Source organism: Mixophyes fleayi, chromosome 1 (assembly GCF_038048845.1).
Source record: "Mixophyes fleayi isolate aMixFle1 chromosome 1, aMixFle1.hap1, whole genome shotgun sequence".
NCBI classification, from domain to species: Eukaryota; Metazoa; Chordata; class Amphibia; order Anura; family Limnodynastidae; genus Mixophyes; species Mixophyes fleayi.
The window spans coordinates 44,628,586-44,650,636 of NC_134402.1; the positions used below are offsets into that span (position 1 = coordinate 44,628,586).

Below are 22,051 nucleotides of genomic sequence, written 5' to 3' on the forward strand. Positions count from 1 at the left end.
GACACGCCTCCACTGTACATGACCTACATTAGTCCACCCCCTCCCACCCTTCACGCCGTAGGCAGCCGTGCGATTTGCGTTCAGACATATATTGCACACAATTCCGTTCATAGGCAGTATGCTTCGGAGCATGCGCAAGGCTATTTCACACAAGATACGCTACATGATTGGATTCAAACATGAATCCAGCCAATGGTCGGCAGAATTTGACCTTAAATATTCACAGTACTCCCTCAAACAGCAGAATGAATGGACCATCATCCCAGCTCTATTCATAGACTATAAATTATGTGAAATGGTGACGCTAAAGTGGAACTCAAAGATTGTACTGCAGTACATCCCACCTTTGTGAAACAGCCCTTTCCCCTGCAAAACTCAAATGTCGCTGTAATTTCACTCATCTCTAGTAGCTGGCAAAAACGTAAATCTAAAGACTTTATTAAAGTTGCTTGTTTGAGGATGTCAATTTTGCCTATATAAAGTGAATTTCAAACACTGTTGAATTACTCATCTCTAGTCACATAAAGGGTTAAATGAAATGTTATTGAACTATACAGAGACCTGAAATGTTTTTTTTAATAATTGTGCAAAAGCAATTTTCACTTCCTGCTGATGACTAGGGGAGAAGTTACACTTCCCAGCATACTTACCACTAATGACTATCTAGGATTTCTCACCCAGAGACATCAGTGGATGTTTAAGCTGGCCATACACTGGCCCATATGGATGTTTGGCTTGTCAGTTGCAAGTTCTCAATGTAGCGAAATAGCACACGGTCAGGAGATGAGTGAATCAAATGTGCTAATCACCAAGTCACAGTGGTGCCCTTCAGCCTCACATCACTGGGTTTGATTCCCAACCATGACCTTAGCTGTGTGGCGCTTGTATGTTCTCCCCATGTTTGTGTGGGTTTCCTCCGGGTGTTCCGGTTTCCTCCCACACTCCAAAAACATACTGGTAGGTCAATTTTAATAGTAGCCAATTAACCTGTGTCTTTCAGTGTGTGGGAATTTAGACTGTAAGCTCCAGTGGGGCAGGGACTGATGTGACTGAGTTCTCTGTACATCTCTGCAAAATTAGTGGAGCTATATAGAGGATGGCTCTCCATCAGATATTAATCAGGATCAGCAGCAATTTTGGGCATACACACATTGTAATTTGTGAACAATTGGGTCTAAAACAAATGTCCTTAATGAGGAGCAAGGCTATTTAAGCTATGAAAGAACTCAGCCTGGGAGGCTGGTTCTTCTAGCTATGCAGAAAGCATGTCTCTACCCAAGAGAATGGCCCCTCCGAGAATATGGAAAGCAGAGGCCCTAAAGATCTGATGTGTCCTGGTGGTAAATGATTAATATTATTTTTTATTTATATGGCGCCACAAAGTTGCTGCAGAGCCATACCACTACAAAAAACAAACAAAACAGTAGACCAAAACAGTACAGGGTAAGACAGAGCAAAACAAGTTGAACTTAGACTATAAAAGCTCCAATAATAGCAAGTACAGTGACATTGGAGAAGAAATGGTGATGACAGAAGGGAAGAGGGTCCTGCTCGTAGGAGCTTATATACTAAAGGGAGGGGAAATAGACATCAGGCACAAGAGGAGTTAGTGGAGGGGATCAGGTGCAAGAGAAGACAGGGAAGTGGGAGGAGAACAAGGCTGGAAAAGATTAGGTGGATAGCTGGTAGGCTTTGAGGAAGAGATGGGTTTTGAAACTTAGACAGATGGAGTGAGGGAGGTCAACGATCATTGGCCGAATGCATGGAACGGGCAGGAGTGTGAATGGAGAGAAGGTTAGAGATATAAGGGGCTGTGGAATGGGAGAGGGCCTTGTAGGTAATGGTGAGGAGTTTGAAGAGAATTCTGTAAGGGAAAGGGAGCCAGTGCAGACCGAGGCAGAGGAAAAGCGGGGTGAAAAAAAGATAAGTCTCGCAGCCGCTTTGAGAATAGAGCGAAGGGGGTCAAGATGGGAGTGAGACGGGAAATTATGAGAGCGTGGATAATAGTTTTGGCGGCATCTTGAGAAAGGAAGGGCCGAATGCAGGCAATATTCCGAAGTTGGAAACAGGATTGGGCAAGAGATCGAATGTTGGGGGCAAAAGAGAGGGGGGAGTCAAGGGTGACAACCAGGCAGCGGAGTTTGGGGGGACAGGAGAGATGGTGGTTTTATCAATGGTGATGGAGAGATCAAGGTTGTTAAAGGATTTATAAAAAGGTGGGAAATAAATAAGTTCAGTTTTAACAATGTTGATTTTGAGAAAACATGAAGACATCCAAGAGGAGATGGCAGAAAGTCATTCAGAAACACGAGAGAGATGGGGCGGGGGGTCAGGAGAAGAGATGTAGAGTTCAATGTCATCGGCATAGAGGTGGTACTGGAGACCAAATGAAGAGATGAGAGTGCCCAAGGAGGTAGTGTACAGTGAAAAAAAGAGCAGCGTAAAGGTTGGAGGGGGAGTCAGGAGTGGTAACAGCAGGAGCGGTTGGCAAGGTATGATGTGAACCAATTGAGGACAGTGCCAGAGAGGCCAAGAGAAAGAAGGGTCTGCAGAAATAGGGGGTGGTCCACGGTGTCAAAGGCCTCAGAGAGGTCCAAAAGGATAAGCAGGGAGAAGTAACCCCTGGATTTAGCAGAGAGGAGATCATTGGTTACTGCGGCCAGGGTAGTTTCAGTGGAGTGGAGGGGGCAGAAACCTGATTGGAGAGGGTCAAAGAGGGAATTGTCCAAGAGGTGACTGGTGAGGTGGTTGCACACAATCTGCTTGAGTAGTTTAGAGGCAAAGGGAAGAAGTGAAATGGGGCTGGAGTGAGTGAGTGAGGTGGGATCAAAATTAGTTTTTTTTTTTCTTTTTAAAGAATAGGAGAGATAAGAGCATGTTTAAAGGAGGAGGGGATGATGCCAGTGGAGAGAGACAAGTTGAAGAGGTGAGCTAAATAGGAGCAAACAGTGAGGGAGACAGATCAAAGAAGGCGAGAGGGGATGGGACCCAGGTGACAGGTAGACGAGGGAGTGGACTTCATCACCCGTAGTAGGTTGTTAGAGGAGGGTGATAAGCATACCTGCTATGCTCAGGATTCTACCAGTAGGGATCAATGGGCTAACAGTCCTAGTAGAGACTTTTATTGCCTATTTAGAGAACACCATGCTGGCCCAATGTAGTGATTTTCAAAGCAAAGTGGTCCATGACCTGCTGTCCTTGCAAGCAAAAAGACCAGAACTAAAACTGCAGTGTGACTTTTATATTCATTTAGTTTCTATACATTTTATGCAGGAATACAGCTTCAGACTGGCCTTTAGTCAAGTCTTCTGCCATCACCTTATAATCGACTCTTATCAAATATTTAATAGTAGGTATGTCTATAGATTTACAAAATGTGATGTATATATTACTAACAGAAGGACTCGCTGAAAAGAAAAAGGTTTTCCTTGTCTCTTGTACAAAGGAGCCAACAGTCCGCTAAAAGGACCAATATGCTCTTATATAAGGTATGAGTATCTATTCCAGTTCCAGGGCAGATGATCTCAAATTGAGTGAGTCAGCGGAGAAAAGAAAAACTGATGGACTATGGCTTAGGTCTGGTTTATTAAACCATATACGCAATTAGTCAAATTCACCCATTCCACTTGTGCGATAAGACGTTGGACCTGCCACACGCTCTACTTTATAGACTTTTTATAAAGTCGTTGTTGCCAGCTATTGAGTTCAAGGAAGAGGGGGTTGGACCAGGTCTACAGTATATGTGCCTACTGTCTTAGTGATGTAACCAATTCTTAGCGAATGGCTATGCAGAACATTGGCACAGCACATAAAATGGCTGCTTCCACTGTGTGTAAGCTACAGGCACACTTTCAAAATTATTTTACACTGAAACAATAACGATTTCCATAGTATAAAACACACATTTCACATGGATTACAAAATATTATAAAATTTATTTTGCTTAGTTTTACAAGATGCACTTATAAAACTTGTACACAATATGATTTCCGACAGAAGAAAAACGCATGCCCTTTCCTTCATAAATAAGCATTTACCCAGAATATCACCAAACTGCATTTCAGATTACTGAATATATCAATTTCTAGTTGGAGGGTTGAGACATTAGCGTATTAATGTGTGAAACTTTCCTAATAACTTGATTTCAGACCTTGCTCACACCACCTGAATCACTTCATTTAGAAATTCAACCTCAAAAAGCTCTTACCCCAGAACTATGGTATTTTACAAACTAAGGTGTATGTACACAAGCACATTACTAATTATGCAGAATGCATAATGCTCTTCTATAAGAATGCTACCCACATAACTCAGGACCAGAGTCCTCCTCCAGTCTAACTACCAAGAATCAAACCCAATACAAATCAATTTAAGTGTGGAATACTCTTGAATTTTCAGGCTGAGGTGTACATTTGTGATAAAAAGGTTTATCCAACAGACTGTAGGCAATTTTACTCCACCTTTAGGGGCACACGCATGCTTTATTTTGGCGGCACTGTATTGTACAGCAGCCGCGGCGCTGTCAAAGAAGCGTCCTTAGCAGTGCTGTATTATTGTACTACAATACAGCACCGCCGCGGACGCTTCTTTGACTGCGCCACGGCTGCTGTACAGTACAGTGCCGCTATGTAGGGGCACTGTTTAGCCCCCGTTCTTCACGGAGGGGAGGGGTTTCTGGAGAACCAGAAACCCCCCCTGCGTGCGCCCCTGACCTTGTCGGACTCTATGTTCTGGTTTTGTTTGCCACAGACTGTTCAGAGCGGTGACTGGTCCTCTTATTGGGAAAGTGCACGCCTTGAAATGTCCGTGACAAGGGGGCCAAATATATTAAGCCCCGACACACTAGGGTGCTATTGTCTTTGCCGACAATTAGAATGAAAATGGTGACACTTTAATCAGTCTTAAAGGCACAGTTGCCTACTCTCCCAGACATTCTCCAGTACTCCCAGGAGAGCAGTGCACCCTCCAGGATCCCACCCACTTCCCTAGTGAAGTGGGCATGGCTTGATAATGCTATATAAACAGTGATTGGCATCATGACCCCGCCCCTGCTGTATGATGCACTGCACAGCAGAGGGAGGGCTGCAATGTTGCAAGTCTCAGTGCCATGCCCACTGACATGCCACCAGGACCTCTCCTCCGTGATCTCCTGGAGGAAAGTTCCATAATGTTGTAAATATGTCTTAGAGTGTACCTGGTCGGCACACAGCCATTGTGACATCACCAATTTTTTAGTTACAAGTGACACCATTGAGGCACAAGGCAATTTGTACCACAGGGATATCTCCACTTTTTAGTCAACAGATCTAGCCTACAGTGTCATGAATGTGCAGCCCACACAATGACTGCCTCCACTTTGTGTCAGCCGCCGTTACAATTATAGTATCAGCATTACTTCATGTGGTCTTGTTACCTATTGTATTTTTACTTGTTGCTACCGACTACATAACAGCCTGTCCATGTGGCACAGCAACAAAAATGTCAGATCACCCAACGTCAAATGAAAATACTTTATTTCCTTATATAAAAATATTTTACTTTCTTAATTTGCACAAACAAGCCCAGTGTTGCATAAAACATGATGTTACAGGACTAAACTCTAATTCTGTTTCAATACATGTTAAATAGTCTGCAGAAAATAACTCTCTCAGATGTCAACTGCAGAACTACATGTCCAACCTAGAACTGTGGGCCGGATCTGAACATTTTCTAGGTAACAGCAGGAACAGACCTGCTGCAGAACATATTTAATCTAAATTTTCAGTACACTTACATTGATTGTTGGATATTATTTTACTTTTCAGTTAACATTTGTTTTAAAAAGGATGCAAGGATGAATATTGTAAATAGAATTGAATTTCCAAGTGCAGTTTGGGTAAGACATTAGATATTAATGCATGGTTAAATTAAGCTTTTGATTTATTTTTTTAGTGGGGCTTGTAGCACTGCAAAGACACATCAACTAGACTTTTCCTCCCAGCAGAGGTATTACTGCTGCAGACATGGAACAGGTCAATGTCACTGAACTAAGGAGCAATTTTTTCGGGCACTGCCCATTTCTGATTAGACTGCCCACACATGGACCTATAACAAAGACCACAACATCAACAAGATTTTGACCAAGTGTGTTGGCAGTAGGTCACTGACTGCGACTGCTGTGTGTGGCCGTTGGCCAACTGCGCCATGTGATCCTCTTCGGTCTAACTACCTAAACGGCAGAATCTGCCAAATTTGAACTCCCAGTCGTACACCAAGCTGGACATCGATCCGGTCGTTACGCATTCAGCTTAAACATTCCAGTATCAACATTTACAAAACCCATTTGGGTAATCCCCACCGATTGAAATGATTTCCTTTGCTGACTGAGAGCAACTGTTTGGTGGCCCTTATCTTGTGAGAAAACGCTGACACCGGCATCATGTCAACTTATTTTTTTTTTCCACAATGTAAAAAAACCACTGCACATATCACCAGACATTCTTCTGAAGGAACAATAGGATAATAATGGGAGAAGCTATGGCACATAGATAGGAGTGAGGTTCATTACAAGTGGAATGTATACACAGTGTCATAACTCATCAAGGGTCCACACTGATTCCAGAGCCACACTCTCTTATATAAAGTACACACTGCTCTATGCGCACACACAACCTCTGATTCAAAGCGTGTAAAGAAATAAGTTTGGACAAGGTAACAAGTTCTTAATGTACATCTATGGATGGGGCCTGCTACCCCCGCCACTACCTAAACAAGCCCCGCACAGTTACTCCTTTGTGTTACAGAGATCCTGCTGGCGTGTACATCTATGGATGGGGCGCGCTACCCCCGCCACTACCTCAACAAGCCCCGCCCAGTCACTCCTTTGTGTTAGAGATCCTGTGGCGTGTACACAGCAGCCATTTTGTTGGTTGGACCAATATACTGGAAAATGCAGTTTAGGCATTCTCAGGGAATCCGTGACATCCCGAGGCCCGTCATGACCAATATTCATGAGGCAGCAGCTCCTAGTAAATGCTCTTCAATACTGTTTCAAATCACAAAATGGCTGTCGTGGTGTCTGTGACATTAATAACTCTTTATTGCATGTATTAAGCCCTGCTGGTTCACTCACAACATTGCTGTGTAATATTTGGAGCCCTTAATTTCTCCCTCATGACCTACCTCAGAAATTTATATAGTTCTTTATTTTTCTCCCCTGCATATCACCATTTAAAAAGATGGTAAATGTTCTTTGCATGCAGCACGATATATTACAGCAATATGAAGATTTATTAGTACATTATGAAAAAAAGCCTCTTTAGTAAAAGGGTGTTTGATTACCTGGTGTATGTAAAAAACAAAGTGACTAACATTGTACATGTCAAACGCAAACCCTGTCTGCTCCAATCACAACTTGTTCTCACTGCTTTACAACTATGTATGAGATCCTCCGCATCCCGACAAGTGAAATCTGTTGGTTTACTAGTACCTGTTAAAATACATTTGTTTCTGGAAAATTACTATATAAATACTTAAGAACATGGTTTTACTTTAAGGCTTCTAAAATACAAACATAACCTGATGAATAAGTTTGAAAGGTGATTTATAACTTTAGGACACAAGGCTGAAGCTTTTTGGAAGGAATTCAATTATACCCAGTATCTCCTGGGTCTGTTTTGATGACATTTTTAAGGCATTTGATCTTGGCCTAAGTTAACTAACCTGTATAATAATTGGTAATGACTGATGATTTTATTTCCCCAAGACTGTCCAGAGTTTTCTAAGCTAAAAATCAAGGATCCGCAGAGAAAACCATGTACAAAAGATCCACTTTGCAAAGCACAATTCTTCCAGGTTCAGTCACTGAACTTCTGCTAAGCATAATTCACAAGTTTCAAGAAAACATTCTCAACTCCCCGAAGCGGCATCAACCAAATCCAGAGCACGTGGCCTGGGGGAATAGACTTCGCCTGTGGAAATAATTTAAAGAAAATTAAAAAATAAATATCCAAATGCCAAGCCCAGCAAGTTCATTCCCGTTTTGTTCCACACACACACACTATTTAGCAGACGTCAGTCAATTCTATTTCCACAGATGGTGAACCGGTCTATGTCAAGCAGATCCTTGTTAGCTGGTCTGTGTTTGAGTTCTGTGTTGTCCTGTGTAATGTCTCTCTCTTCTCCGTCTGGAGTGGTCAGGAACTGGTCGGGATTACTTTGAACAAGCAGTGGTGCCGTGGAGTTCTGACGCTTAGGCTGGCTGGTGACCGAAGCACTGACAGGATCATCTGTAGGAATTCCTGACATTAGAGACATGGAGGTTACTCAGTGTAAGAAGTTCAAACGTTAAAGAGAATAGCACAGCTGTTAAGGTTCGCCTCTCACCTTTACAAAGTTAAGACTTCACCAATAATCAAATAGACCTGGACAAATTTATTTTAAATCTAGAAGCCTTGGTGAAAATGTTTGGAGCCAGCAATTTGCAAGCCACACACATCAGGGATCAGGCATTCTAAAATAACATACTATACCCATCATAGGCCACTGCTTGGAGCGTTTTATACTAAATAGATTGTATACCAGCAGAGCCCACTATATTACACAAAGCCACTCACAATTTTTTCACAAAAATGCCATAACAGAAAATACAGATGGTTCTCAACTTCCACAAACCAACTGAATGCCCTCATTCACAGAGGTATAATGGAAAAACTGGTGGAGATGGGGCCAGGGGGACCTCACCTTGTTTTGTTTTGGACTTTGCTTTGCTCTGGGCCTTCTTCGGTGGTTTCCCTGGTGTACAGGTGGCAGGTGGTTGAAACAACTTCTCTTCCATTTTGGCTTCCTTCACATACTGACAGGACTTTCCAAGCAATATAATGCTGTTAAGAACTTTCAGTGTGATCAGTCTGTGTAAAGAGAAAAGCAGAGTACTTTAAGCAGGGGCCATCTAATAAAAGGCCGTTCTGTGCTCATCTTATCACATTGCAGCACAGTATAGACTTCACCACATAAAAGGGTGCAGACGTGGTTCATGGGGTTTGGTTGCAACAAATTGTGAAACATCTACTGCCACTCAGACATCTCTATGCCATGTTTACACACTGAACATAAGTGGAATGTAGAACGGCCCCATGTTCTGACTCTCTATGATAAATGAAAGGCCGTGGTAGAGGTCTGTATGCACAGGTTATACAAGCAGTTATTACACTTTTGTGGGAGGCACAAACAAGAAAGCTCCTGATACAATGGAATGTATGCCCAGTATCTATAGGGTACTATCTCACAACTGTACAATGTAACAACTAAACTTCAGGGATGACCAATCACTTTTTTTGTAAAATAGGATAAGCTGTAGAACCAGCAAGTGCTATCAATTTCGTAAAGCATTCTGTGTGGTTCTAAACAAACAAACATTATGTCTTTCCCATTAGGCACCATGTCACCCTGCTGGATATAGACCACAGTACAGGGCATATACTGGTCACAGGGCAGAAGGGTGCAAGTCTGGCACCCATAGACCTTTATGTACCAAACTTCCAGCATGGCCACAATGACTGGGGGTGTCGTTTTCCTGAGAATCCAGTGACTGTCCATCCAACATGCACTCGCTTGGACGCGTCTCAAAGTTGTCAAAAATCAATATGAAGGGCAATGGCGAGACCACTGGCGGAGGAGAGAATAAGCACCTCCCACCCGATCCCATCATTTAAATCATACTGGTGGAATTTATTCTTTTAGGTTGATATATAGCATATACTGTGTAAGCAAAAATCCCCCAAAATATCTCGGAGTCTATGGTGTCCGTTTCAGGAATCCATTTGAAATTACATTTTAATGTGTACCAGTACCTTGAAAAAAAATAAAAATGATGATCATGCTTTAAGTGTACCAGTGTCGCCTTATTCTGGACCAAACCAATATTCAGCCTATACGGACATCATTTAGGGATGGAGCACTTTGTCATTTTTAAGCTGCATTTAACTAGCCAGGGAGATAGCACATCCATTATGGACTAGTTTTAATGTGGGTGGAGACAGAACAGCAACTCAGAGTATTTCAGGAGAGGTGTGAGATGAAGGGCAGTGGCCTGTCCATGTGACTACAGGACTGTGTGTGACAGGGCTGGTCTCATGATGTGAGAAGGGTACACAGACAAGGAGGCCACAGAGTTTGACAGCGGAAGGAGCAGGGTTGTAGTGATGAGGTTACAGTCACACTCTGGAAGATCGTGCCGTCAATTGTACCTTTTTTATGAAACAAGGTTCACACATGCTCTTTGCTCTAGTGCACTCTACAATATGAAGGATAACATTTGATGAGTTGCTATGGGTAACACCGGATTTTTATGATGATCTGTTTTTGTAAAATTACACCCAACACTGTTCAGCTTTACCATCTGTCTGTATCATGATATTTAAACTCCACATCAAGGGACAGGACTGCATTACACATTTCATTTACATTTTTTTCAAGAAGATATATGTAGATGATAATAACCATCAACGACATCACGACTCCGGGTAAGTAATGTATAACATATGAAAAGTGGCCTTCCAGCACAGATGAAACAAAATATAAAAAAAAAGTAAATAAGTCAAACCAAACCGTCCTGAAGAGCTTACCCGAAGTAGAAGAGCACAACACAGGCGTATGCCAAGACACCTTGTACCTTAACCGAACTGGTCACCACTCTGATCAACTGTAAAGAAACAATTGGGTTTAACAAATTTTTGGCTAAAAGCTACACCATGAAAGTTCAACATTTCTTTTTTTTCCCCTTTTCAGAACACAAAAGGTTTCTGGGCCAGTAACGCTGGCCACACATGTATTGATCATGTAATTTGTCCTGAGAGTTGAGCAATAACACCCGTATCTAAATTGGCCGCAGACACGTGAATCAGGAAAGAGGGTGTACTGCACGCAGGAATGTGTTCCTAGCTGCCGTCTACGTGCCAAGCTGGGAGGAGGTGCAGATCTGTGCCATACTTCCCACATAATCATCTTCACAGATCTGTAACGGGTTTATATTTGTGAGAAGATAAATTTGTGAAGAAAAAAAAAAGACACCCAACATTAAGTTTATTTCAAAACTCATTAGACCTTTGCAAGACAAGCTGTGAAATGCACAGTAAAAAAACAGATAACTTTACACCAATGTGTTAATATTTATACACCTAATTATAGCAGAATAAACTAATTAGGTGTCTAATTAAATTTGTACCAATTATTTAGACAGCCACTGACTGCCTGGTTTGTTACGTGACTTGCCACAAGCGTTTACATGGCTACTGGGAAATACAGCAAAAAACACCATTCTCTCCTTTCAGATCTGTTACATCTCATCATGTTTTCTTTTGCTTCTGGCAGAAGAGATTTAAATAAAACGCATGCTAATGAATGGTGCCCAACCTCCGTACTATACACTGGTCTCACACATTGATACTTACAAGCACAGCAAGTGGGAGAGGGATGAAGCCCATCCGCCTGGAGACAGAGTCACTGTAATCAGTGTAAGCCTGAAACAAAAAGGGGGCCGCTGAAATGGTTTAACCTTGCTGGAACTAATGAGAAACACTGGATACTTAAAGTGGGTCGTGGTGGATGAGGACGGGATGGGATGAATGTGGGTCAGTGAGTTTCCATCACCTTATCTGTGTGGAAATACAGTTCAAAAATAAAACTGCCCATTTTCCTCAGGTCAGTATCCAAGTATATTGTGCATTAATTAAAAGGAGCCTATGGAAAAATAATATGGTTCTACCTGTGTTACAAGGTATCTGTTACTGTATAGCTGGTGTATGGAGGAGTAACAGAGTAATCATGTTCTATATCAGCTTTAGCCAACCTGTGGCTCTCCAGGTGTTGTAAAACTACAAGTCCCAGCATGACCTGGCAGCTATTGGCTGGCTATCTACTGACAAAGCATGCTGGGGCTTGTAGTCTCAACACCTTGAGAGCCATAGGTTGACCAGGCCCCTTCTATAAAAATTAAGACCAGATGAAGGGCACATAAACAATGATGTTTGCAATAGTTTTTGCAAAGAACATTATAAACAAAAGGCACAACCTCAGTTAAACACACTTCTATATTTTTAGAGATATTTAAATGTGCTTAACTGAATGTTAATATCATTGTGTACGCAGCTTAGCACTGCTGAGAGGGACAGAACCTTTTTAATTATGCAATTATTTCAGTACATACATTTTTCTGACGGCTGCTCACAAGTTCAAAGGCAAGGCTGGCTCTGTATTCACTGTACACCTTCAGGAAACAAACAATCACACATTAAAATGGAAAGAGTTTACAGCATAAAGGATACATATGGTGTAAAACAGTGACCCAGGTATGGGAAAAGTAATCTAGAATTCATGGCACTTCCATTCTCTGAAACACCATAGGTAAAATCTAGAAGAGGTCTTTCCCCGTGCTGTTATTGTCTAGAAGTGCTCCACACAGTGACGGTTAGAGAAGGTGATCAGTCTGTGTGTATGACATTTCCCAGCGTAGTAGTGCTCCACACAGTGACTCTAGGAGGAATGAACTGATTGAGTGTATGTATGATATCCCTGAGCACCAGCAAACATTCTTTTGAGGGTTTGGAATTTTCAAGATATTGGGACTACAGGAATCCATCTTAAACTTTTACTACTGCAAATCCACTTGAAGGGCAAAGGATTGGTGGTACTTCCTTTCAAAGAGGTATTCAACATGAAACACAATACAATGTTCCACAACAAAGTCATAATATTAATAAGGTATGAAACCCAGTAAAACAACATAGCAATCTCTCCTATAAAAATCATTTGGATAAGTAATACGTTTTACGTATGGATACAGATGTCAGTTACTTATGAGGTCCTTCACCAGTGCATAGAAGCATATTTCTAAACTTCCCCTATTTACATCTATCCAAAGCACTTAAATATAGATAAAAAAAGAGAAATGAAATGAGAATATGAAGCGAAGCACGTGGCTAAATGGTTAGCACTTCTGCCTTACAGCACTGGGGTCATAAGTTCAATTCCCGACCATGGCCTTATCTGTGAGTTTGTATGTTCTCACTGTGTTTGCGTGGGTTTCCGCCCACACTCCAAAAACATACTGGTAGGTTAATTTGCTGCTAACAAAACCCAAGTTTGTCTGTGTCTGTCTGTCTGGGAATTTAGACTGTAAGCCCCAAGGGGGCAGGGACTGATGCGAGTGGGTTCTTTGTTCAGTGCTGCAGAATTAGTGGCGCTATATAAATAAATGGTAGTAATAATAACAATAAAGCTTGTGGACATTAAATGAAATGGAAGTTATTTTGCCATTCTGAGGACACTTCCAACTCTAGGGCAGCCATAGTATTCCAATGCACACGACAGCTGGTATATTAGCAGCATACATTAATGTTTTCTCTGATGGGGAGACTGAAGAATGCCGAAACATACATTCTTTAAATTGTGGCTCTTAATTATGACAAACAAAACCTTTTGACCTTTGCCAACATGTGAAGGAGAAGCAAATAAACAGTCAAAGCACACAAAAAAAAAAAAAAAAAAAGTCCAAACCATGAGTTGCTGTTCTGGTCACTTTTCCTTTGTCCATTAGTCAACATTTTAGAATTTATGAACATTGCAGATATGTATTACGAAACTAACAAACCAAGCTGCTTTCCAGGATGTAGTCTACATACTCCAGTTGGTCATTTCTCAAACCTCCTATAAGGTGATGTAGTTATATGCAGCGGGTATGAAATCCTATCCCAAGGATTTTGTACTGTATTTTGTTTAAGATTTCAAGACAAATGACGGCACTTTAACTAATTTTTTTTAAACCTCCCTCACATACATTGGATGTTGGACAACAAAATCAGTTTCTCTAGTTATGGCTACCTAGAGAATTTAGGAGTGACTGGAGTCTGCCTACCTTAATAAATTTCCTGCAATATGAGAGTACTATGGCTCAACCCTAGAGAGAACAAAATAAGATATAAATACAATGTATTGTATACTTACATCTGCAGTGATGTCATTAAATTTGGTTATAAAGGCGTGTTTTACAACGTCCACCGCAATCTCCGATGCAATTACCATACACACATCAGGGAACAACACCCATAGGTGATCTGAATAAATAAAAAAAAGGGAACAGACATTAAAACACAAGCAACCTTAAGAGTAATGTCTTACAGCCTGTGTGTGCTTATGTATATGCATATACAGTATGTAATTGTAAAGCGCTACGGAATTTGCTGGCGCTATATAAATAAATGTTGATGATGATGATGATGCATATACAGTATCTAAAATAAAAAAGTGTGCATGTCCAATCTATTCTTAATACACTGTCCAACTGAAACCCTTATTTATCTATCTGGTACATGGATGACTTGGCGTGCGCGCGCACACTTTAATAAAAGGAGATATAAGAAGCCTTTACAGGCTAATCACCACCTGCAGGTACATTAATCTAAAGAACATACCATGAGAGAATGTATGATGTTTGACACCCTATCAAGGGCCATTATGTATTTTTAGGGGGGGTATTCAATTGTTGCTTTTAACGCGCTAAAACAAAAAAAACGAGCGCTCTAAAAATATTAGCGTTAATACGGTAATATGCGCGTAAATACCGTTAATACGGTAGTTTACTCGCTGAATTTCATCTTGCAGCTCAGGGAGCTGCGAGATGAAATTTAGCGAGTAATTACCGTATTAACGCTAATATTTTTAGAGCGCTCGTTTTTTTTTTTGTTTTAGCGCGTTAAAAGCAACAATTAAATACCCCCCTTAGTCTATTATCCTTTAATGTCTGGGCTATATAAATAAAGTGACTCCCGGATACGCCTTTCAACATACCTCCCGCAAGTACGGCAAGCTTACAAATGCTTTGTTTAAAATTACACACTTATTTTAGATATCTTTTAGTCTGACAACTTGTTTATTAATGTTAGCAATAGACCTCACCTGTAAATAGTAAGGTTGGTTTAATCATTGTACTCCCCAGGACCTATTTCCCGGGTGTTCCACCCGGCTCTTGGAGCCCAACAGAGTCCTATTATAATAGAACAAACCATTGTTTCTCCTATTAGAACAGGCACTATGTGAGCACTACAGCCAGCAGTGTGTGTGAGACCACTGACCAAAAGTCCTGGCAGGTGTGAGCAATAACCTTCAACATTTTTCAATATTATTGCAGAGTATTACACTGCCCCCACCCAGCTACTTCCTAATGCCACCCAGCTGGCAACATTTTCTTGGGAGTAGACTGGTTTAATGGCTTTTCTAATTGTGGATTTTCAAGAAAGTAATTACCTGGATTCCATGAGAACTGCTCCATGTTTCTCAGGCACACAATCAGTAGTAGCACGTAATTTGTGAACCTCTCTTTTATGTCTAGAACAAAACACAGCTATGAAATACAAAAGCAGGACACAGGCATGTGTACTTTTAGTCGTAATAAACCATCTCTAGATATCAGTTTCACGTCTAGATCTATGTTTCAGTGCTGATAGAGAATACAGAAAACCAGGGACAGAAGAGGTGTGTGAGCTGTCAGTTAGTGAGACCCTCAGTCATGCAAATTGTATAAACCATTTGCCCTGTGTACTCGACAATTACTTTTCAGACACACAGCTTTCACCCATATGGGATAAACTTCCTCCAATAACAGTACTCAAATGTTTAAGCCTGGCACAGACGTACAGACTTAGGACCGTCACAAAACATACCATAAGTAGGTGTATCTTTCTATAGCATTTTCTTAAACAAATATGCATGTATGCACATACATACAGCATAAATATGGCATTTGAAAGTTCATAAGGATTATGTCATAGTTTACATAACCTAATATATCACATACTGGGAATATCTCTTGTTTCATGTACCTATGGTATGTAAGGAGGAAATAGATAACAGTTTTGCATCCCAAGAGATTATGTAACAGATGTTTTGTTTTCTACCTCCCAGAACCCAGATGCCCAGGAAGGGAGGTCCAATAACTTCACCACCACTTCTATTTATAGAACTGTATAATTTACAGATCAGAGAGGGCTCTGCTCAGCTTATGATCTAGAAGGGGTGAGGTGTAGGTGGATTCTGAAGAGTAATTAACTGTGTAACAAATAGAGGAGAATTAAGAGGAATATTTTAGCCTTGGCTAACTCAGATGGTAGACAGGCCAAGTAAAGCTGGCCACACACACTCCTATATCAGCAAGACTAACAAATTAACCAAATACCACCGTAGAGACTGTCCGAACATTAGTCAATCAAAATATTTTAGATAATAAATGGGCATGGCCATGAATGTGGTCAGCAGATGATCGCCGTAACCCTGTATTCCCAGTCATCTTCCAATCACACAGACCCATTTGATCCAAGCTACCACTCACAAGCGACAAACATCTGCCCAACTAATTCTGCAGTACTGTACAGAGAAGTCACCGACACACAGATAAGGTCATGGTTGGGAATTGAACTCATGAACTCAGCGCTGTGAGGCAGAAGTGCTAACCACTAAAGCACTGTGCAGTGATGCTCAGAAAATCTAACCTGTCCTGGCCAAGCCGAAGAATCAGCACATGTATGGCCAGCTTAGACCTCTATGAAGGATGTGCTGTTGGGAGAGAGGCTGAAACACACCAGTAAATGACAAAGTGGCTTGGACTAAAGTCATTTTTGTAATCGGAATAAAAGGTAATGATAAAAAGATAATACATGAGAAATAATAAAAAAAGATAACACAAGTATTAAGGCAGCAGTAAATACTTGTTGGAGAATATGGAGATGAGGCCTGAAATATAATTAAGAGCTCACCCTTCAAAACCTTTGAATACTAAAAGGCTCGAGTAGTCCAAACCCTCTGCAATAAAGCATAGGTGGAGCAAGCAATCATGGAAGGTATGACCATGGCAGAGGCTGAGAAGGGTCACATTTATGTATGATAGTTACTGTATATGGAGTCAGTACATGGATTGACAAGGAGGAGTCAGAACAACTATTTAAATACTAATAACAGAACATATATCCTCTATTTAAATTGAAGCCACGTACCACTGTTTGACATTTGGAAGAGATTGTTCTTCTCAAACTTCTTGAAAACACTCCCTTTTATTTCAACAAACTGAAAAATGAAGTATACAAATAAGTTTAGTGTACAAAAGCAGAGGTGCAGTGATGCACTCTTATATGTAGATCAGGCCTGTCCAACCTGCGTTGTGCTTCTCTTCATATTCATCAGGGCTATATTTTGTGTTGCACACAGATTTAGCAAATTTGGCGATTTGGAGAATGCTACATTTTCATGTGTTGTCTTGGGAGTCCGTTTGTCTAGAAACTGTCCCGCTACTAAAATGTTTAGCTTACTTTTCAAAATGTTCATGTTTTTCCAGAGCAGGGGGACAGATTAGATTATTCAAAGTAGAACATTAATATACAAGATATAGAGACAAGTTTTACCTGGTTCGAGAATAAAATGTAAGCATTATAATAGGATCTTTGGTTTGTTGCGCCACAAATCGGGAAAAATAAAGGTTTCATTGGTAAATGTGAATTATGAGATTGCATGCACATCTATCCTGCAGTAACATAACAAAACTCATTTGAAATATAATTTATAAACACACTAAGTATTACATTTTGGCAGAATATTTCATGTATAAAACTGGATTACTGCAGCCGACAGGATATGTATATCTTCGAAACAAAATGATTTTTAAAGTGTCAACTGTAAAGTAGATAATAATTCTCAATACCCTTGAAGCAAAGACAGGGTGAGACACGTCAGCTTGGCTCAAGTGCCTGGATTAATCACACGTGTATCTTAATTAGAAATATCTAAAGATCTGGTACTTGGGCCAAACATGCGAGTTGCATGGGGCACAATAACCAGTGCAGTCGGGCAATATCCACGCAATACAGTAAACACCATTTTCCTGCGACAACAGATGTTGATCAGGAATGGTGGTGACCTTGGTCTCAGACAATTATCTATGTCAGAATCACTGCATGAATGTACAACATGTAGCATAGACACTTAAGGGTTCTGAGTGAGAGCTAATATGAAAGTCAATGTCCCAAATTACATAAGGGCAGAGGTCATACCCCTGGTAATCACATTACTTTAGTACTATTTTCTATACATTAAGGGTCAACACAGAGAACTTTCATGGGAATTTTTTACCCCAAGGGCTATAAACAGGACACGCGGTCACCCCCTATGGTAAGAGGAGAGGAAATTTCACAACCATCAAAGGAAGGGGTTCTTTACAGTAAGGGCAGTCAAGATATGGAATTCATTGCCAGGGAAGGTTGTGATGGCAGATTCAATAGATATGTTTAAGGAAGGGTAGGACACATTTTTAGAGGAAAAGTGTATCCAGGGATACGCCCGTTAATTAAAATGAAGGATAGCAGTGGACATAGTGTAAAAATAGGACTGCAATATTGGGTCTGGGGGGATTTTCACAATTGAAACAGATTGGTGGTAGATTACTCTGGATCAATTTCAAATATAAGTGAGGGATTGCAGGAGATCCAAAATAGTTTGAACTTGATGGACTGGAAAACATGCACCTTGTCCAGCTGTATTGGCTTTGTCCATAGTGCATATATGGAGCACTTTAATGGTCCTGGCACACTGCATGCGCTGAGCAAGAACCTGCAAATCCCACCTTGGTGTAAATGAACCATGCTCCATGTGTAATTCCCTCACTTCAAGTTCTGAAAGTTTCCCTCCAGGGTCCTTCTGTAGACTTAGACATGCATCACAAAAGGCCAACCCATATGTAAACTGCCCTAAAATGTTTCATCGTGGAAAGCTTCTAAAACCTCTTACTACTACAAGCATACAGCTGGTATTACAGACTGCACTGGCAATAAACATACTTACATTATTAGACATCATGATGGTGAGAAGGGATTTGTTGTGAGAGTTGAAGGCCACATTCAGGGTGGTCGCTTGCACTAGTATGAGGATGGCATGTAAAACTGAGTATGACCATTAAGGAAATTATACATGTATATGCCAAGTCAGTGGTTCACATGGAGGCTTGAAAACCTTAAATCCGGTTAGTAAAGTGCAACCTTCTAAAGTATGGCGCAATAATGTTTTATGTGCGTTTTAAACGCGTCTACAGAAGTTGGGAATGGAGTTGTGGAAAGAGAAAGGTCTCCAGACAAATGTTCTAGAACCAGATTTTTTTTTTTTTTTTTTTTTTTAAATATGGCATTCTGAGAATTCCTTATATAACTCACATCTATACACAGCTAAGGTCACATGTCTAACTTAAATAAGAAGTTACCAAACCTGATTACTGGGAACTCTGGAGTAATGCTAGAAAGTTTTAATTTCAACAATTTATAGTTCAGTAGTTTGGGCAGAAAAACTATTGAAAAGAGATGGATGTATATTTGGGATGCACGCAAAACAGCTTATATGTGGATTATAGCCTTGATGCCTCTCAACATATGGCCAGACATCAGGGCACTAATTTGTACATTAAAGCATAATCCTCCCCTTATCTCTTGGCTCTAAGGAAGGAAACCATATGGATATTCTGAATGATAATGGTATTCTTTAAAGCACATCATTGAAACACAATTGCAATTGGAATCAGCATTACGCCTCAAGTGCATGGGTAGTTTTTAAAATGAACACGATTATGCTTTTAGCAGCAATTTATTTTTCTATGCGTTATTTGTAAAAAAAAAAGGTTTCTTTCCCATAGCACGCTGCAAAAACAGACAGAGAATGAACAATAACTTTCTTGTGGGTCTGTATTAATGCCTTGGAGTGCGTCACTACAATTATAGTGCTTATTTATAAGGTGCCACCACACAAATCTCTAATGAGTGACAAAATAGGCTGAGACCTTAGGGCAGTGATCGACATCAGCCGGCCCTAGGGCCACAATCCGGCCCTCAGCTTTCACCCCAGCTCCTTGGTCAGATTTTTTTTTGCTTTTAGCTGTTACACTTGTTTAAAACACCGATCTGTTATTACAGATAGAAGAGGAGGCTATTGTTCTGGTAAAAACGTTATAACTATAGAATTTATAGAACATGAGCACTTTCCTTATAAGGCTACAATACCTCCAATATCACTTTACAGTGTGCAGTAAAAGAAAATGCTAAATGTTAACAAAAACAAAAAAATCAATACTATTTAACCATTATGTTTTGAATATAACCATTAAGGCACATCCTGGGATGAAACACACCAGTTGCTTTTATTTATTGGAATTAAAAAAAATTAAATACAATATTGTTCTCTCCACCTCTCCCAAACTACAACAAGGGACGCAGTTGTATGGTGTAACAGAAAAAGGATACAGACATATAACACGGCCATGAAGAAGTGAGGGATAACACCAAGGTGGGCTCTCTTACTCTCCTTGGGTTCTGTGGCTGTCCAATACAGTGCATCCAAAATGTCTTGTCCGAAAGAGGAAAACAGGCGATCTGCTACCTGGAAATAAGACACAATAGCATTAATAAGTCCGAATTAAATAGTCACTGGAGCAGCAATAAACTTTACTCCCTCTGTATCCAAGTGGACTTCATGCACAGGGGCTTCACCCCAATGTAAAGTGATTTTATTATACCTATAGAAACACACCTTAAGAGGGCTGTACAACAGGTAAGCTGAAGCTCCTTAATAACCACTGTGCAGTCATTGCACTGTGAGCAGCAAAAACCAAATCAGAGATGTGTTTACACACCAGTGACTAAGTATTGTAAGCCATGTGCATCCTCTACAACAGGAAACCAGGGGTTAGAAAGAAATGATCGAACAATCCGCTAAACCAATTAAGGTATAAGAAGGAAGTCACCCATTGAGATGTCTAGACCCTGCAAGAGTAAGCAGTGAATTACACCATCTCATCAAACCCTACAGTATGTGACATGAAAACGCCCCACGTAATGGTTTCAGATGTATATTCATAAAACACTAAAGCAGCATTTTTTTTTAAAAATAAAAAAGATAACATCCCTCATCTCTAAAAAATATGGGAGCTGCAGGATTACTCACAAAGTGTTTCAAGGATGTGCTATATAACTATAGAATTTTACTAAAGAAATTGAATTTCGAGGAGGTCTTAATATTGAAAATATTTAGACAGAGCACAGGTATGAAAAAACCTTTACATTGTAGGTTCCTGTTTCTACCAGATTTAAATCTTCAGCAACCCCAGTGAATAAACTATAGAGGGATCTTTCGTCCAAAATGCTGGCGACGGTTTTCAGGATCAGATTTTAGAAGTTTACCCACACTCTGTATTCCCCTTCTCATCGTCTTGTGTAGCAGTGCTCCTTACAGTGACTAAGGTAACACGTAGTACTATTATGTCTGGGTGTATGACATTACTAACATGCAGCAGCAATTATTTGTTTTCAGAACTCTGGATAAAAATCCAATATCTGTACTTGTAAAATATTGTGCTGTACGTAAAGATTCTTTGAACAATTAGATACATACTGGTATCTAAAGTGCATCCGTTGTATTAGAAGATATTAGATTTTATTTCTAAAAGAAAACTAAAATCTCCAGCCAAAACAGTCGCCTACTTCCATAGGAGTGCCATTTGTTACTCAGTCATGTGCAATGACTATTAAATCACCCAAAAATAAATTACTGTTGCCAGCAGGGTGCTTACCTAGTTCCCACTTCATTTTCTTTTGATTTTAAAAAATAAAAAAAAAAAAAAAAAAAATACTTTAAGAACGTCACTAAATCCAAACACTTACCAACAGTACAGTGGTTGGAGTCCCATCACCCTGGATCCTCGCCATTCAGACGGAAGGATTAATTTACCAGCAAAGAATAATATATATAATGATGGGTTTAATGCTTGTTCTTTGTCCTTCTGTAATCTGTTCCCTGCTTCTTCTCTGCCTCATAGATATAAAGTTTATTACCCATGTCAATAGTTTTTTTTTTTAAGGGTATAAAAAAAAACCATGATAGAATTTTGGTAGATAGAGCCATTGAAAAAAGTATGGCGTATGTGAGAATGCTCTACGCTGAATTCATCTATAGTTCTTATTTAATAAGAGAGACCCTTTGATCCACCAGCATTCAC

At 40.3% G+C, this 22,051-nt stretch overlaps 1 protein-coding gene across 1 annotated transcript in view; it reads right to left on the reverse strand.

Moving 5' to 3' along the window:
- Window positions 1-5,496: 5,496 nt before the first annotated feature.
- TAPT1 (transmembrane anterior posterior transformation 1) overlaps window positions 5,497-22,051 on the reverse strand; it is a 37,986-nt gene continuing 21,431 nt past the window's right edge. Inside the window, exons 5-14 of the mRNA XM_075194684.1 lie at window positions 20,301-20,436; window positions 18,859-18,956; window positions 17,022-17,091; window positions 15,280-15,360; window positions 13,981-14,090; window positions 12,185-12,244; window positions 11,430-11,498; window positions 10,605-10,681; window positions 8,722-8,888; window positions 5,497-8,279 (exon numbers count right to left, since the gene is read on the reverse strand). Coding sequence (XP_075050785.1) covers window positions 8,053-8,279; window positions 8,722-8,888; window positions 10,605-10,681; window positions 11,430-11,498; window positions 12,185-12,244; window positions 13,981-14,090; window positions 15,280-15,360; window positions 17,022-17,091; window positions 18,859-18,956; window positions 20,301-20,436 — 1,095 coding nt within the window. The 3' untranslated portion in view covers window positions 5,497-8,052. The remainder of the gene's footprint in view (window positions 8,280-8,721; window positions 8,889-10,604; window positions 10,682-11,429; window positions 11,499-12,184; window positions 12,245-13,980; window positions 14,091-15,279; window positions 15,361-17,021; window positions 17,092-18,858; window positions 18,957-20,300; window positions 20,437-22,051) is intronic.